The following is a 13,011-nucleotide window of genomic DNA, read 5'->3' on the forward strand; positions in this document are numbered from 1 at the left end:
CCAGGCCCCTTCTCCTGCTCAAAGGCAAGGGAATTTTGCTTCCAAATTTTTTCTGCATATATCTATTATCCATTAATATACATATGTATATATGTTTGTACATGTATACATATATGTGTTTAAAACACACTAGGAATTGTGTTTTAAACTGAGTCTTCTGCCCCTTGATTTATTAGGTTTTAAAATTTTTAGTGTATCCTGGGAGATTGTTTCACTCTTTTATAGTTGTCTAGTATTCCATAGAACATTCTGTTGGATATGCTAAAATTGTGTAATCACTCTCTTGTTGATGGATGTGTTGGTTGTTCCCAGTTCTTTGCTATTACAGATACGAATGCAGGGAATATCGTAGTCCGTGTACCTTGATAAAATTTCATAAACATAGATGTTCCCAGCAGTGGGACTGCTGAGTCTCAAAGGGTACTTGCGTTTTTTGTGTGTGCTTACATTTTCAATTTTGATAGTAAAAATGATTATATAGTTTGTACTTGGGGAAATATTTTTTTAAACATAGATTTCCTAGGCCCCACTCCAGACCTACTAAATGTATAATTTCTGGAGGTAGCATTTGAGAATCTCTATTTAATTTCACGGTGATTCTGATGCAGCTGGTTCTCTGACCAGCACGGGAGAACCCCGACTACAAGGAGAGAGAGACTTTGCCCAGACACTGAGTTCTGGTAGTCCATAAGCTGTGGTAAAAGGTGCACACCAAAAGGTGAAGCTGTGAGTGGGGACCCCAGGGCACTTGACCAAACCTGTTGGCACATCGTGTACTGCTGCCCAGAAGGCTGTTTTGCAGGAGAGCAGTTTTTAAACTCTTGCCTCCTTTGGGCTTCCTGATCAGAAACCACAAGAAGTGGGCCTAGGGGCTGTTTCTTTAGCTCCTTTTCCCTCTGGCAGATTAGCACTCATTGCTATTTGTCTGACTTCACCCCAGTTCTGCCTGGTTTTTGCACTCAAAGAGTCCTTTTGCCTCAATTAAGCCAAGCTTTTCCAAGTCAGATTGACTTAGAAATTCTGGTTCTGGGGGACCCATTGAACACAATGCCTGGGAAACGGGAAGAAGCAAGCACCTAATCACCATCTGCCCACAGGCCTGTAAAAAAGTTGTTTTAACACTCCAGAGTCCTCCACTGAAGGAAAGGAGCCTTTTTCTTTTTCTTTCTTTCTTTTTTTTTTTTTTTTAAACTCCATATTCTCTAGCCACAGGCTGATGCACATTAAGCTTTTTTTCCCTTCCCTGATTTAGGAAGTCCTTTGTTCCTGGGCAGAGACCCGGTCCGCTTCTGGGAGAGGTTGCTGGAACTCTTGGGTTCCAGTTGAAAGTGTATCTGACCGGGTTATAGTCACCATTGTCATTTGGCTTCCCTCCCTCTTAGAAAGTCTGATCTTGAGTTCTAGAAAAACTTAGAGCACTGACAGCTTTACAGATAGAGTTACAGTCATTGTAAGAGTCTGTTCATATGAAGCTTTTTGTTCAAGCAGGCATCTCAGTTAGCCTTGACTGAGGCCAGGTCGGTGCGTCCTGGTGTGGCAGGCAGAACTGATCAGAATGAGGTAGTAAATGCAGGGGCTGGGGCTGGGCTGGTGGTGGTTGGGGCGGGGACAGTAGTTTGTGTTTACTTAGCTGTTGGATCAGCGGGTTTTGATTTTGTTGTTAGAATATATGCTTTTCTGAGGTTTGTATGCACTAACCATCGCCCTTCCCCACCTCACAGAATGTCACATTAAAGCCCAGGCAAATTCTACTCTTTCTGTTCATCTGTGTAGGGAACTCTCAACTTTGGTGGGATCAGGGTGGGCAACGGACCGACAGAGGAGGATGCTGAGATTATTCAGCATGACCAGCTCTCCACCCATTCAGAGGACACGGAAGAGGTAAGATCCAGTGGCGTGGGCTTCCTCTCCTTCTCCTGTGGGTCAGCCCTCGTCTTGTGTGCGGAAATGGCCTCCCTCCAGTCTTCTTGAAAAATGAAAATGCTAATACTAGTGATCAGCCTACCTTCTGGGCCTCTTTGGGCAGCACAGCTTTTTCCAGCGGGCCTGCTGTGAACTCCAGGTGCCTCCTGTGGTTCCCACGGCACTTGTGTTCCCTTGTCCCAACTCGTTGAATTCTGAGTTGCCCACAGTACTCTGCATGCCAATCTCAGTGACTGACTGTGCTCCTGGGGACCAAGGGCAGAGTGGGCCCAGGCTTCCCCGCTCTTGTTACCAGAAACACAGCCCCCTCAGGGCAGCTTCTTCATCCCTTGCCCCTTCCAGGAATGGTTCCAGTTGGAACTGTAACCGCGGGTGCTTTTTAAAGTCTTGTCCCACTAATGTGCTCCTGTTGCAGATACATTATTTGAGCTTTTTAAAAATGTTATTTGCCTACTTTTTACAGGGAGAGTGAAAAGTAGTAAGATCAAATCAGACTTTTCCTTAAACCACCACCTCCAAGCTGGTTTTTAAAAATCCAGTCTCCTTGCCTGACCACTCACACCACAAAGCCTCTGAACTGAACTTTTGAATGTCATCTATTCATTTTATTCTTTTTTGTTGTTGTTATATTCTTTTTGAAGCAAATAGAATAGGAGTTGTGGACCCAGGTGACTGAACTTTTCAGTCTGACTGACCATGTCCCCTATGTGTATGACATTTTAAAAAAGAAATTATAAGGGTTGGGGTGCCTTTAAAAAAATATGTATCTTAATGCTCTAAATCCCACTGGGTTTGCTTTCTGTGTATACTGAGGAGGCCTGCCTCCAACACATGAGGCCCATTTAACATTAACAGTTTTCCCAAGAAACAGTCAATAACCTTGTGCTCGTGACTTGTGACTGTGTGGCATGGCTTCCCACTAAGTGTAAATTTGTGTTTACAAGCCTACCGAGGATGAAGTGGTAAGAAACAAGCTGGCTTTGCCTTCATGTTTATCTGGGGCTTCTCTTTGCCATCCTTGTGATCAGTCTGCTGACCCTCCTGCAACCGGGGGCCCACACATGACACCCGCGCATCCCGCATCTCACTGGCCATTTCTAAGCAGTTTGTGAACCTGTGTTCTGAAAAAGCTCATCTCCATTAACTGCATCTCATGTCGGTCACCTCTGTCTTTGTTTCATTGACTTTGCTGATCTAATACCTCTGAGAATGGTTTGAAAAGAGCTACAAGTAATGTCTGCTTTGGCATTCTTGAAGTGACCCCCTTGGGGGTTAAATCCCAGTGGTCTTTGCTTTCCTCTCCTGTGGTGTTATATCTGGTATGGTAGCTCTGCCGCTGGGAGTAGCTGTTTCCTCCTTGCTCCTCGGAGAGCTTGTGAGTAGAGCTCACCCTTCCTCCCTGTCTGAGATGCAGCTACCCTCTTCCTAGTGTCCTTGTCAGCTTGATGATGCTTGAAAGGAGACTTGCTGGGCCCTCACTTGGGGTCACATCTACCTCCCTGTGACCCAGGTGGGAGGGAGACAGCTTTCAAAAAGAAGGCTTTGCCTCTCCAATGTATGCCAGAAAAAATCCCATCTGCATGACAGGAGTTCATATTATACCAGATAATAGAAACAAAGTTGGCTATTCAGGCCACATTTGGAATAGGAGGCCTTCTAGCTCAGCAGTAATTCATTTAGCAATACACGAATTTTAAATTGGGTTTTTTAAAGGCCTTGCTGCACTGTTTGCATCTTTCCCCAAAACTTTTCTCTAAAATACCTAGACCCATGAATCCTTCCCTTTCCTGGCTCTCCTGGTCCTCTCTAAAGGGGCAGTGGGATGGGAACGGGAAAACCTATGCTGTTCTGTGTAAAAACAGACCGTGCTCGGTCTTCCTGAAGGCTGGAGAGGCTCTTTTGCTGGCATCCAGGAGCCTCTGTGTTCCTGTGAGCTGCTCATCTGAGCATAGTCACTGGTTGAGCTGCCTGGAAGGGCTGGCTAGGAGTGTGTTCCCTGTTAGTGAGGAGCCCGGCCCTCTCCCAGTAACACAGCCCCCAACATTACACTGTTCTTTCTAAGTGTCTTCCTAGTTGAGCACCCAATGCCATGGTCATCATCAGAATGGTCCTCATTTGTAAGCCATGTCCCAGGGTCTTTGGACAACAACGCGAGACAGACTGTAATTCAGCCTCCCTAGTCTCTGGCCCCTCAGCTCCCTCAAGGGTTCAGCTTCCCGTGGCTTCCTAAATAATAATGACATTTTATCTTTATTAGGCACATGTACAGTCTAGTTCTCCACAGCCAGATTTAGATTAACTGTTAGAATTATTTAAAGATTTCAAACAAAATTTTTTTTTTTAAGTCCAGCCTACTTCTTCGAGAACTTCCCCTTTTTGCTTGGCTGTGAAAACCTCTTTGCCCCATGTAGGCCACTATTCCAGCCTGGTGGAAGCAGTAGTCCTTCTCCCTGGGGAGCGCTAAGTCCAGTTGCAAACTAGAGCCAGGCCAGTTGATCGTCCGGGAAATCTTTAAAGGCTGTAACCATTCAGCAAGGGTCAGTGGCACCTCTCCTTACTGTGTCATCTCACCAGGTTGGTCTTCCCACCCGTCCATTCGTGTACTCATTCCATCCATCCATGTTTTCATTCATCCCACTCACCCATCCTCCATTCAGTCATCCCGCTCACCCATCTGTCCATCTGTCCATCCCACCCACCCATCCATCTGTTCATTCATCCCACCCACCCACCCATCCATAATTCTTTTATCCCGCCCATTCATTCATTCACCCTCTATGTGCCAAGCACTCTGGTGCTACAGAAACTGCAGGAAGAGAAACATAGCCCTTGCCTTCAAGGAACTCCCAGCCAAATTGAGGAAACAGTCTGGGTGACAGATGGTGTGATTAAGGTGTGCCCAGGATGCTGTGGGAACACAGAAAGAGGGCACCTGATGAGCACTGGGGTGGGGTGGAGAAGAGGAGACCAGGAAGTGATTCCCTGAGGAGATTGTTGCTAACTTAGTCCAGTCAAGCAGGAGTCTCTGGGGACTGGGTGGGAATGCAGACCCATCAGTGTGTATAGTTATCAGAAAGACAGGCGTGTGGGCCCATCATGTGTTGGGCATAAACAAGTACACAGCGGTAGAGTGTTTGGATAGCAAGGAGCCACTCAGGGGGCATTGCTGAAATGCTCTAGTGGGGGTGTTCTAGGGGATATTGGATTGGGGAGGGGTCACAGTCTGGAGGCATGGAGACCAGCTAGTCTGATACGAGTCATGAAAGAATTGGGAGGCCTGAAGTGAAGTGAGGCATTTGCAGGGGAGTTGGAAAGGAAGGGACGGATAATGAGATCAAGGAAGTTAGAGCTACAGGTCCCAGGGCTTTAATGAATGTAGGCAGTGAGAGTGAGGATTCAAGATTGACTGCCAGGCTTGGGTGCCGGGGGCCCTACTCCATGGGACATGGAGTAGAAGTAGGTCCCGGTGGGGTCAGAGGAGAATGATTAATGAGTTTGGGCGGCACTGAGTTTGAAGTGCCTGTGGTGCAATAGGAGGAGATGTAGCACGGTAGTTGGAAACAGTCAACACGGAAATGAAGGTGTCCCATCTGGGAGTCACTCCTACGGGTGGCCGTCCAAGCCTTGAGCGGCTGCGCTGCAGGAGAGGTGTAAGAGCTAAGGCTGGACCTCCAGCATTTAAGGAAAAACCAAGATGGAGACTGGGAAGGAGCATCCAGGGAGGTAGGAGGAAAACCGAGGGCAGGCGAATATCTCCAGAGGGAGGAGGAAAAGGCGACAGTGGGAGACACTGCAGGGGCTGAGTCAGGACACAGAATGTGTTAGACCTCACACCCGGGAGGCAAGGGAGCGGGTGCAGGGGAAGGTCAGGTTTGTGGGGCAGAGAGGGTGGAGGGCAGGGCCCAGGAGGTGAGGAGGGGATGGGCCGTGCACCTGGAGGAGAGTGTAGACTGGGAGTCTGCAGCTGTCCTCAGTCACAGCTGACTCCTGAGGCAGTGATAGGCTCCTAAGTGCTTGACTGCATTTCACCCTAAATCCTCACCCACCATAGTCTTCCCCCATTATATAGAGATGAAAGCTTGTCCAAGGTTACAAAGCAGGAAGTTGAGAAGAAGACAAAGTACAGAGAGTGTGGGTAATACCCAGAAGGGAGGCTTCCTCTGTGTGTGTTCTCCATTCTTCTGGGAAGAACTCTGGGTAGAATAAAACTGCTGAAAGGGGGCTGGTTCTACAGGAAACCCAGCAGTCCCTGCTTTCGTGGAGCTCTTAGGAGCAGAGACCAGTGCTCCTGGGAGCCAGGGACCTTTCTTTCCTCTGAGCATGGGCCCTGGGGTGACAGCCAGCACTGGTGGGAAAGAGCTCTTAGCAGCATTGTTGGGATTGAGGTAATGAGGATTACCCTAGTTTTTAGGGTAACTAGGAGGCTTGAAGAGCCTGTTGCAGAAGAAAAGCCCAGAAATACTCAGTGTAGATGGTCAGGTAAGGGAAACTGAGGCAGTCGCCCAAAGATGGCGTGTTGGAGCTGGCCCCTCTCCCTCCTGGCCGCACCCCTGAGGCCTGGGCTGTTAGCGCTTTACCAGCCAGGTCCTTCTCTCGTCCTGCCCTCATGCAATTTCCAGAGACATTTCTTGTGTCCTTTGGGAGTGGTCATGTGAGTCTTGAAAGAAACTGGTGAAAAACAGACTCTGAGCTGAAGGCAGGGCAGGCGGGGAGGCCCTGTGCTCTGGGGTTGTGGGCGGGCTGTGTGGGAGGAGCCCGGGAAGGGCCCGCCTCCTGCTCTTTGGCGGCTGATTGCTCCACCTGGCAGGGTGGGGGAAGGCCTGGAAGTGTGCCTGGCGCGCCTCTAGAGCATGCCGGTAATTCTTCCCGGCCAGGCTTGGAGCGGGCTGCATGTGAACTCCTGCAAGCTTGTTCTAGCTCTACCCCCTTATTCTGGGAACAGTTTTTGATGTGGGAAGGAAAGCTGGGAGAAAGGGAGCGTAAGAAAAACAGAAACAAAAAAACAATAGATGTTCCGTGTGGTCTCAGTCAACTGGAGGATTTTGGAAAACTTTTGTCAGAATTTCCCTGTGTCATCTTCTCAAGCCACACACACACACAAAGGTTATCTTGCTCGCAGCAGGTTCTAAGAATAATAAGTGGAGTGACTGTAGAGGCTTAGTGTTGCCTCGGCAGCTTCTGGCCTGATAGCTTGTCACCTGAAGCATGGCCGGGGAAAGCCCTTCTGCTCTCATGACTCAGAGCAGGGTGCTTCCCTCGAGCACTGTAAGGAGGAAGTCAGCTGGAGGAGGCCCAGCAGCAGGGCCCTAAGAGTCCCGAGTCCAGACAGTCCATTTCTCTGAGTGCTCTTAACTCGGCATACATTCCACTCTTGAGCTTACAGCCTAGTGGGAAGAAAAAAACAAATGTGTTGAGAATCATCTCATTAAGATGGAGGTCATTAAAATGTAGAGAATTAAGGGAAATGGGGTGTCCCAGTTGGGGGCTAAGCCAGGCAGGAATTCTGGGGATAGCATAGCTGAAACCACCACCTGAGTTCAACGTTGGGGGTTCCTGGCCCGTGTAGCTGTTAGTGCTGGCGCTCAGACCCAGGCCCAAAGCACCAAGTGGCCACAGCACCATCTACACATCCCCTCCCAGCCTTATATCTTCTCTCTGGTTTCCTTCCATGACAGTTTGACTTTGGGGACACCATGGTCCACCAGGCCATCCACACCATCGAGTACTGCCTGGGCTGCATCTCTAACACTGCCTCCTACTTGCGGCTCTGGGCCCTCAGCCTCGCTCATGCACGTGAGTCTATTTCTCTCAGGTTGAAAATTATGGTTTTCCCCTTCTCTGGGCACTCTTTCAAATGTAGGGCTTAAGTAGAGTAGAAATAACATATAAGGGTTCTGGAATTATTCAGACTCCTGAATCCCGGGAGAAAGACATCCAAATGGGAGGACCAGTGCCTTTGCCAGGTTAGCTATGCATGGCAGTCCCACTAAGGCTGCAGGAAGCCAGGGCGCAGCAAACACTTCAGGTGAGGGACAGCAGAGCAAAATGGAAGGCCCACAGCACCTCTTGCCAGACTGAACCGGATGTCCTTTCTCTCTGCATTCCCTAGAGCTGTCTGAGGTGCTTTGGACCATGGTGATCCACATCGGCCTTAGCGTGAAGAGCTTGGCAGGAGGTTTGGCGCTGTTCTTCATTTTCGCCGCCTTTGCCACCCTGACTGTGGCCATCCTCCTGATCATGGAGGGCCTCTCGGCCTTCCTCCACGCGCTGCGGTTACACTGGTGAGCGGCAGCGAGTTCGGGGGGCTGGGGATGTATCCTTAGCTGCACGGAGGGCAGCTTTGCTCTTGTACAGAATCCAGAGACACTAGGAAGTGTCTGCTTTCATTCACATCATTATGCCCAAGGACCTACATTAGGAGTGAGCATCAGGAAACCTCCACAGAAAGCACAGCTCACTCTTCAGAGTCCCCAAGGGAGAATTCTCTGGTGGGTGTTGTCAGATTCCCTCTCCCTGCCTTTTTAGCCGTCTTCACTGCTCTTGATTATGGCTTAAAAGACCTGCTGAGGTTGTTGGTTTGTTTGGGGTTTTTTTGCTCTGGCTAAACTTTCTCCTGTCTTCAGGGCGATGGAAGCAACTCTGGAATAGATTTGCAGTCCAGGAAGGTGCTAGAGCACCCTGTACCCCAGTTTTGTCCCCCTTCTGTCATTGTACCAGTGTCTTTGGGTAGGAGCCCTGGCAGCTCCATGTGGGTAGGGGAGGTTCCTGGTTCCATAGTGTGTAGCTCAGTGCCCTGAAGCATCTTCTTCAGAAGGGCAGGTTTGGATTTGTTTGTTTTCCTTAAAGTAGTTTGTGGTTTTAATGGCTCTGCCTGGAGAGAGCTAGCTCAGTCCCAGGGGGTGGGAGAGGTGGGGTCTGGTCCAGGCAGTGACCCTATGACCTCAAGGTAGGATTGTCGGATTTAGCAAATAAAATTACAGGACATCCAGTGAAATTTGAATTTCAGATAAACAGTGAATTTTTTTTTTTTTTTAGTAAAAGTATTTCCCAAATGTACATGGGACATACTCATACTAAAAACTAGGCGTCCTGTACTTTATCTGGCTTCCCTACCTCAAGCCCTCCCTCTTTTGAGTCTCTACTTCCTCCTTTATGTTGTGATTCTCCCTCTCTTTTTGGGTCTCAAACCCCAGTGTCTCTGGAAGCTCTGGGCCCTCTCCCTAGAGAAACATCCCCCCCAATAGTTTTACCCATTTAGGGGGGTCACAAACTCACTGACCCTACCTTAGGAACTCCTAGACGAGATGGTCTGTGGTGCTAATGATCTCAAGATCAGAGAGTGTGTAGAATGTCTCGTTACATCCGTTTTCTAAACCTGAACCCAAGGATCCTCTGCCCCATTCCCCTTATCTTTGGTTTTCCTTCTGACTTGGTTATGCTGAGCCCCCTCAAAGATTCAGGGGCCTGTAGTTTTCAAGGAATGGGCTTGTCAGACAAACTGTTTGCTATTCTAAATGACAGAGGGGAATGTGAGGCATGGAAGGGCGGGGCGTAACTGGGACTTACTCTTCCCTCAAAAGCTCCTTTAAAATAACCCGTCCTCTGGCTGGCTTCCTCCTCCTTGCCGCCCTCCTCCCCACCCAGCTGTTGTTTATCTACTGTCCAGCCAGGAGGTTAGGAGCGCTGTGTGACTCAGACTGCTGGCATGCCACCCTGTTCTCAGCTTATCAGCATACTCTCTCCCCAGCACACTTCCTCAGCCACTCGGTATGAGGCAATGTCTGTGTAACCAGCCTCTTGTGACTCACTGTTTCTTCCTTCCTTCCCTAGTCATTTCTCTGTCTCCTGAGCCCTGCGCTCGAGAGGCCAGTTGCTACCCCACCTGAATCCCAACCCAAGTGGGGAGCCTGTAGCCTCCTCCCTGCGCGGGCCGGGGAGCAGTCTTGGTGCTGGGTCAGAACTGTCAGAGCAGTGAGCCAGGCTTACCACAGGGTGAGGAAGGTTGCTGGAGCCTGGGCCTAATCTCCACAGTAAGCAGAGGCAGCCTGGGAGGCCATGTTTTGTTGTGGCCAGGATTATGTCTCCCTCAGGCTTACCTGTGGCCTTCAAATGAAGGTGTCTTCCCATAGCCCCATGAATGAGCCCAAGGACCTGATGAGTGACAAGAGAGCAGGCTTCAGAATCAGGCCCACCTGGGTTCAAATTCCAGCTCTGCTGTCCCTGGCTGGGTGACCCTGAGGAGAGCACTTAACCTCACTGAACCTCACTTTCAGGTGAAGAGAGGATGGTATCCACGTAACATGGTTGTGGTGATAAATAGGAAATAATGTGCATGCCAGGTGCCTGCCACAGTGCCCCGGCTCATCATAAACTGTGTTCAAGTGCAGATCGCAGCCGCCCTGCTTGGAAGTGGGCTGCCCTGTGGAGAGGGCATCTTGGCCATGGTCCCTTGTAAAGAAACTGCTTTTAGTGTTTAGAGAGGGGAGACCCTCTGGGGAGGGGAGAGGCACATCTGAATGCCTGTAGTTTTCAAGGAATGGGCTTGTCAGACAAACTTGTGGGTTGGTTTGTTTGGATAGTAGAGGTATCACAAAGAAGAGAAACACGAAACTCCTTTGTCCGGCTTTCAGAATCCGTTGTTGGAGGCACGTTTGGAGCGTTGCCCTTTACTGTAGGGAGTGAATGAAACAGGTGCTCGTGCTCCCCCTCCTGGCCGAATGTGGATGTACTGCAGGGAACCCTGGGCCTTCTTGTCCCCCAGGTCTGCAGGAATTCTGAGTTGTGGCCCGCTTGTGAGGCTGGGGACAGCTGGTCCTGCCGAAAACGGCTGTGGGACATTGCTGCTGTTTTTCCTGGGGTCCAGCCTGGGCGTCCTCATACCTGTCACTTTACCCCTGGCTGTCAGCTGGGGTTTCCTGATCCTGATGCAAGGGCTGTCCTATTATAAAAGTTCTGGATGTCTTCAGCGGGGACAAGAACAACAACGTCTGCTTTGGTAACAAACACAAACCACTAGTCTGAGATTCATGTGCGGTCCTAAAGGAGGTGGGGGGTATATTTGAAAACAAGAGTGAAAGGTTACTGTCCCAACCTGCTGATTTCGTCTCCTTCTAAGTTAGGTGTCTATTTTTGCCTACTGTAATTAGCTGTCTTTTCTTCCTCAGGAAAGGCAAAGGCAGGGATAAGATTTGTCAGTTTGTGGACACCAGACTGACTTTTTAGTAGGAAGACTGTTGCCCCCTGGCCCACTTTCAGGAACCAGATCCCTTTTTAGCAGATTCCACAGACGTGTCAATGTGCACACTTGCACACTCACAAACTCCCAACTCCTTTGGTTGAAGGCCAAAGGAAGGGGGGACCAAACTGTCATAAGGAATGGAGTGGCGCCACAGCAGGATACCACGGGACGGTTGCGGGAATGGCTGGCCCGGAAGAAAGCACACCTGAAGTGTAGTTCCTGGCTGCCATCATTGCCCTGACATGTGGGCCATCAGACAGACGTGTGTCCCAGGCCCTGAACTGCTCAGAGAGCGGCAGAAAGGGCCAGAGAAGCAGCTCCATCTAGGATCATCTTCCTAAAACTGCCTCTTTTCACTCACACCCCCACCAGGAAAGGGAGGAGACCCAGGACTCCTTTCCCCTTACCTCACTCAAGGAAACAAGGTTTCCTATTACGTAGCAGTGGTGAGTGCTCCGGGGACTCCCACTTAGCCTTCGGGGTCACTGGGTGGCCTTTGCCAGTACTGCGGCTGGAAGAGAAGGGGTGTCCGAGAAACCCATCAAATTTCCTGAGGCCCTCCTCACAACTGTGGAATTCTAGAGGTGGCTTGGGGCATGGTGGGGCCCTGGAGGCTCCCTGGGTGGTGTAGCAGGCTCCTAAAATAAGAGGAACTTGCTGGGCGGCGAGCAAGGCCCTGGCGCAAAGAACTTCATGTTTGTACTTTCTCAGGAAGTACACATTTCCCTGGTTGGGAGGGAGGGGTGGGTGGGGAGTCTGATCGGGAGATTGCTTTCCAGCTTTGTTCCGGGAGGTTGGGGTAAGTGAGGCCGAGAAGGGGCGTGAAGTCAGGCTGACCCTGAGATGCGTGAGGTGTCCGTGGTGGTGGCCACCCTAAGTCTAACCACAGGCAGTGGCTGGTGGTAGAGGTGGTGTCAGGCCATGTGTCAGAGGGACCGCCCGTGGGCTCACTTGGCAGAATTTATGCACCTGCATCCCAGACACGTGTAGCCCTTCCTTCCCACTGGGCCCCCTAGGTAGATGAGGCATGCAGAGGAATGCCGAGAGAAGGATGGTGAGCCCATGGGCATCTGAAAACTTGTGAAGCTTCTAGTCCATTCATCCAGTTTGGAATTCGAATTGTTTGTGTGATTAGCCAGCCCTGGGGCTCAGAGTTCTGGACCCCGAGCAGACCCTAAGATGACTTGCCCACCATCTCGATAAATGTTGTGGAATGCAAACGGGACGTATCAGTCTCTTTCCAGTTGTTCAGAAATGCCCTTGCCATATGCAAACAGCCTACTCAACGTGAAGGACCAGACAGCAGTGGGTGAGAGGCAGGAACCTACCCCATCCCCACCTAATTCCCCCAACGGAGGCCTGAATAGCTAAAGCTTCTAGGACTTCTCAGGGGGTTGGGATATGGGGACGAGTCCAGATCCCGGGTTGAAATTGCTTTTGCCAGGAATCCTGTGACTGACTTCAGTTTGAAGCCCCTTCCCCCAGGTCCTATTTTCCCTTGGCCCAGGGACCCCTCCAGAGTCTGGGAGGCTTTGGGACCTTGGCCCAGGCCCTGGAATGTGGGGCTGGGAGGAGAAGGCTGCCTGTTCTTACGCCCACACAGAAAATTCTGTTCACCTCTTCTCCCCAGGGGGTGGAGCCGGCAGCTCTGCAGTGTCCTCAGCCAGCACCCCAGGGCTGACGGGGCCTCTGAGGACCTCTGAGGGCCACCACAGACAGACCCCCGAAGCTGACAGGCCTTCCACCGTGCCCTGCATGAGCACCATTGCCTGCAGCGGGCCCCAGCTCCCAGCCCTGCCCATCCTTCTGCCCTTCTGGCGTCCTCAGGGTCACTCAGCGCTGAGTGGAAA

At 50.5% G+C, this 13,011-nt stretch overlaps 1 protein-coding gene across 10 annotated transcripts in view; it reads left to right on the forward strand.

Annotated features, from left to right (window-relative positions):
* The window catches only part of ATP6V0A1 (ATPase H+ transporting V0 subunit a1), a 94,965-nt gene that overhangs the window by 79,502 nt on the left and 2,452 nt on the right, over positions 1-13,011 (forward strand). For 8 of the 10 annotated variants that reach the window (XM_027567771.2, XM_027567770.2, XM_027567777.2 and 5 more), the window contains 4 exons: positions 1,774-1,881; positions 2,868-2,885; positions 7,599-7,716; positions 8,033-8,204. In XM_027567771.2, coding sequence (XP_027423572.1) covers positions 1,774-1,881; positions 2,868-2,885; positions 7,599-7,716; positions 8,033-8,204 — 416 coding nt within the window. The remainder of the gene's footprint in view (positions 1-1,773; positions 1,882-2,867; positions 2,886-7,598; positions 7,717-8,032; positions 8,205-13,011) is intronic. The other 2 variants (XM_027567773.2, XM_027567775.1) reach the window with 1 other exon arrangement.

The sequence above is a fragment of the Zalophus californianus genome, chromosome 16, assembly GCF_009762305.2.
Source record: "Zalophus californianus isolate mZalCal1 chromosome 16, mZalCal1.pri.v2, whole genome shotgun sequence".
NCBI classification, from domain to species: domain Eukaryota; kingdom Metazoa; phylum Chordata; class Mammalia; order Carnivora; family Otariidae; genus Zalophus; species Zalophus californianus.